The sequence below is a fragment of the Chinchilla lanigera genome, unplaced genomic scaffold, assembly GCF_000276665.1.
Source record: "Chinchilla lanigera isolate Chin_1 unplaced genomic scaffold, ChiLan1.0 scaffold00207, whole genome shotgun sequence".
NCBI lineage: Eukaryota > Metazoa > Chordata > Mammalia > Rodentia > Chinchillidae > Chinchilla > Chinchilla lanigera.
In genome coordinates, this window is record NW_004955608.1 from 312,520 (window position 1) to 316,978 (window position 4,459).

Sequence of the window (4,459 nt, forward strand, 5' to 3'; positions counted from 1 at the left end):
AGAAGCCTCTGCTTCACCCTTTAGCCCTCACTCTCCATGACACTTTCTGTCCCTTTCTGGAATCCCAGGGCCTCCCTCCAGGATACCTGGGTCACACTCACCTGCAGGAAACCTGACTCAGCAGCACGTCAATCCCATCCAGTACAGCTTGTAACAAGCTTTGCTGCACCTGAACAAGAGCATCCTGAGTGCCCAAAGTCCCTGGTTTCCTCATCATCAGAACTCCCAGAGGCAGGTACGGGAAGGGCCAGGCCAGCACCACGGCCTTCAGGACCTCAGTGTGTCCCCTGGTGGTGGCCTCCATGAACACTGGTGGGAAGAGCACCCCTGGCAGATGTTCCACAGCCTCCATGGCCAAGGCCTTGTCCGTCAGCAAGCTCTGACTTGCCAATTGCAGTAGTGTGTGTGGGGACTCGGTGCTCATCCTGGTGAATCTGGAAGGCCAGGGGTGCTGGGGAAACACTGAGGAAACAGACATCCTTTCAGACAAGCCTGAAACACCACTTCTCACATATCAGGAACCAACCTGCAGCCAAAACATTCCTGCTCTGACAAGGGTTGATGAGTCTTCAGCTTATCTCCAATATATTTTTGCTTATGGTCCCAAAGCATTATCTCTGCTTACAGTGATACCAAGAAGCATGTCTGATAGCACCGTGATGACACAAGGTGATGAACAAAACATCCATTTCCTTCTCCAGCACCCTAAATTGTAGACCCTCTGGGAATTGGGAACCAAGGATTCAGAAACTGACTCCTATCGGTTTGGGGAAAATATTCTGATCCTCCCTCCATGGAAATGCATTGAATAAAATGGAAAAGCCATATGGCCCAGTCTCCAACTTATCAGTTCCCACAATGCACCTGGCCAAGAAAAATTAAGCAGACTATGAAAAGAATGCCATGAATTTTCATTGCAAATATTTATAGAACCCTAGATTCCCCTCCTACCCCAGAGCTGGCTGGAGGACAGACGTGTCTGTACTGTCTGCCTCCCTTCAGGTTCTCTGGGTCATCCACACCAAGTCTCTGGAAACAGAGACTCCATTGCATGACCCCTCAGCAGTGTGTGAATGGGCTGAGAATTTCTCAGACTGTGAAACCTCTTGTGGATGGAAACACAGTATAAACCCATGAAGTCATAGTTTAGAGTTAAGGCCTCTGTTATTCCTGAAGTTCTCTTTTAGAAGCAAAGTTATATTTGTTGGCAGAAACCCTATGCAATTTGGGGAAAGTCCAAGTGTCCTGTGCGGTTCTTTTTGCACAGGAGGTTTGCAAAGCGCTAACTTAAGAGCGTCCTTCAGCTCTTCGTGCTGCTGATGGGAGTCTGCACTGTGACCCATGCCTGGCCCCAGCATTCCTGCATCACAACAGGTTGCTGTGTAGCATGCATCTCTTCCGTGCATTCTTGGTTTTGTTCCTAAAGCCCCATACCCCTACCATGCTGCCAAAGCCAGTAGCCCCTGCTGAGGGATTACTAATACACTATTTCATTAAATTACCTAGCTGTGGGAGACATAGGATATTTCATTTTACAATATGAAAATAGGCATTTTTCTCACCACATCTCAAATTCCTGACTTTTTGAATTTCTGGGTGCTCTAGGAACATAGCCCTCAAATTTCAGGGGTCCCTGTACACCAATCAGAAGCTGTTGAAGTTGGGGCTTAAAAGATATAGGAGTATTTTAAAAATACTCTTCCATGTCTCTCCAGTGAATCTGTGCAGGATTTTCCCACCCTGTTACTGCCCACCCCATCCCCAATGCCAGCGTAGCCTCGTCCTACTGGTCTGTGCTGCAGAGATAAATGAGTGACCACTGCTGAGATACCCAGCTTTCTACATCCAGTAGGGCCCTCCCTGCTCTACCCCAGGCCTCACTCACCCTTAACCTGTTGCTCCTTCCTCACCCACACTTGCTGCCAGCAAGGGCCATGAGTGCTCAATTTTTGTCTTCAGACAGTCAGCGGGAGGATGAAGGGTGCAGGAGCCAGGGCTGGAGGTGGCACCCACAGAGGAAGGGGAGCTGATGGAACAGAGCAGTACTGAACCTCCCAGGATTTCCAGGCATGCAGAACTGAGACAGAGGGACCAGAAAGATTTCCTGTCCTCCCCACCTTCTCTCTTCTGCCTGTGGTCAGGGAGGTGTTGCCCTGGGCAGATGACTGAACCTCCCTGAGGTCCCTCTCAGGGAAGTCCAGAGAGCATGTCAGCATCTACCTCAGTGGCTCATGGCCATGTGAGCTCATTTCCAGAACTGACTTAGGCCAGCACTGGTGTTCCCATGGGCATCTACTGATGTCAGCCAGGTGTGGCAGCCACACCTCTAATCCCAGCACTCTGGAGCTGGGGGTAGAAGGTCACTGGGAATTCAAGGGTGACCTGGGCTACATCCTGAGTTCAAGGCTAACCCAGCTTCAAACAATAAACAAACCCAAACATAAAAACTTTAAATCTTTTGACATCTTGCTCTGAGAATTTCTTGTGAGACTGACCATGAAATCTCACTACAGCCTCCAAAGCCATGCTGTTGGATCAACTGCCCTTCATTATAATTTCTCAGAGACACAACAGGTAGAGATTGTTTGTTTACAAAAAACGTTCAAGTCAACAGGAACGCAGTCCCCTGTCTCCCTTCCTCGCAGGTCACAGCCATTGCTTGCAGCACTAAAGATGTCCAGTGAGCAAAGGTGAAATCCATGTGGCAAAGCCATAGAATACTTTAGAGTTAGGATGGAAAATGCTGAGATGTAAATTTCCACATATGCTTCTCACTTAAGAGAAACTTGCCACTTAGGGGTGGAGATGGGTATAACATTAATCCACCTTTTTTAAAAATTTTTTCTTTGTTTTGTCTCCTTGAGATGGAGTATCACTATGCAGTTCAGGATGGCCTTGAGCTCATTTCACAGCTGATAAGTCAGAAGGCAACCCGCACCCCATCCCCCGCTGGGGATTTAAGTTCTTTTATTAAGGACTTAATAAAAACTGCTTCCTCTTCACCTGTTCCCTTCCAGTGCCCTCCACAAAAGCCAACCCTGCCCTCATCTACCTTGGAAGAACCAGATGTTCAACTTTAACAAGTGACACCCTCTGCTCGGGCTGTTCTGACCCTTGGATATGCACTGCTCGAGCTGTTGTGGCCCGTGGACACCCCTCCCAGAAAATGTTCTGATCCACAGACACCGTCCCCAATAAACAGATCAAAAACCCCATGCTTTGTGCAGCTCAGGGATGTCCTTGTCTGCTGAGCAGCCCACCATGCCACGCTCCCCACGAAAAAGACTCCTCTCATGTCAGAATGTCTGGTGGCTCCATGTGCATCTCTGATTGATCATATCAATAGCCCACACTGGCCTGAAACTCACAATCTTCCTGCCTCAGCCTCCATAGTGGTGGAATTGCAAGCATGCGCCACCACACCCGGCCAATTTGTTTTCATTTTGTGAAACATAGTCTCAATATTTGGTTCACTCTGGCATTGAACTCACTGTGTAGACTTGGCTAACCTCAAACTCATGGAGATCCTCCTGCCTCACTCTCCTGAGTGATGTGTTAATAGGAATTGTCCACTCTGTACAACTGACACACTTGATAAAATATTGCATAGAATAATTCGTGCAGCATGGTGGCAATGTCTGTAATCCCAGCACTACAGAGACAGAGGCAAGAGGATGTTTGGGAGGTAAAGACCAGCCTGGGCTACATACTGAGCTCAAGGCCAGCCTGACCTGCCTACTGAGACCCTGTCTCACAAAGACAAATAAATTGCAGACAATGTTTTTCCTTTTTTTTGGGAAAAGAAAAATATGTATCTTCTCCATTTATATGATCACAAAGTTAATGCTAATTTTAAGGACCAGAGGAAAATGCATTTAAAAACCCAAAAATAGCAGTAGTGGTGCATGGAGTATGTTCCACCATCTATGATGCTATTCCTGCCTGAGAGCTTCCTGTCCAGCTCAGGGTACTTGTGATTCTGTGAAGCAAAAATTTGAAATGGAATAAATTTTGTATCCACTGAAGGCAATATGTTGGCAGAATCTTCTCCTGAAACCTGCCCAAAATGATAGCTGTGTATGTAATGAAATTTTCTCTCAGCTAAAGCAACATTCTGATTAAGTGAGAACCTTCTCAAAATAAATAACAAACCATGAGTGGTCACACACCCATGTAATCCCACCCCTCTGGGATGCTGAGGCAGTTTGATCACAAGTTTGATCTCGGCTTGTGCCACAAGCTCTGAGAATTGGTATAAAAATAAAACAGGACCAATGGGCTGCCATGTAGCTCAGTGCAAAGTTCTTAGTTTCAAATCCCAGTGCCACAAAATAATAAAACTTTAATGCCTTCAAAGGTAAGGGTTGATGAGCAGGCATGGTGGACCATGCCTGAAATGCCAGCATTTAGGAGGCTGAGGCAGACCTTACTGTGAGATGGAGGCCACCATGGCATACAG

General features: G+C 47.1%; 1 protein-coding gene across 1 annotated transcript in view; it reads right to left on the reverse strand.

Moving 5' to 3' along the window:
• Positions 1–424, reverse strand: part of LOC102007172 (PRAME family member 23-like) — a 48,206-nt gene extending 47,782 nt beyond the window's left edge. The window contains exon 1 of the mRNA XM_013510118.1: positions 102–424. Coding sequence (XP_013365572.1) covers positions 102–424 — 323 coding nt within the window. The remainder of the gene's footprint in view (positions 1–101) is intronic.
• Between the last annotated feature and the right edge of the window lie 4,035 nt (positions 425–4,459).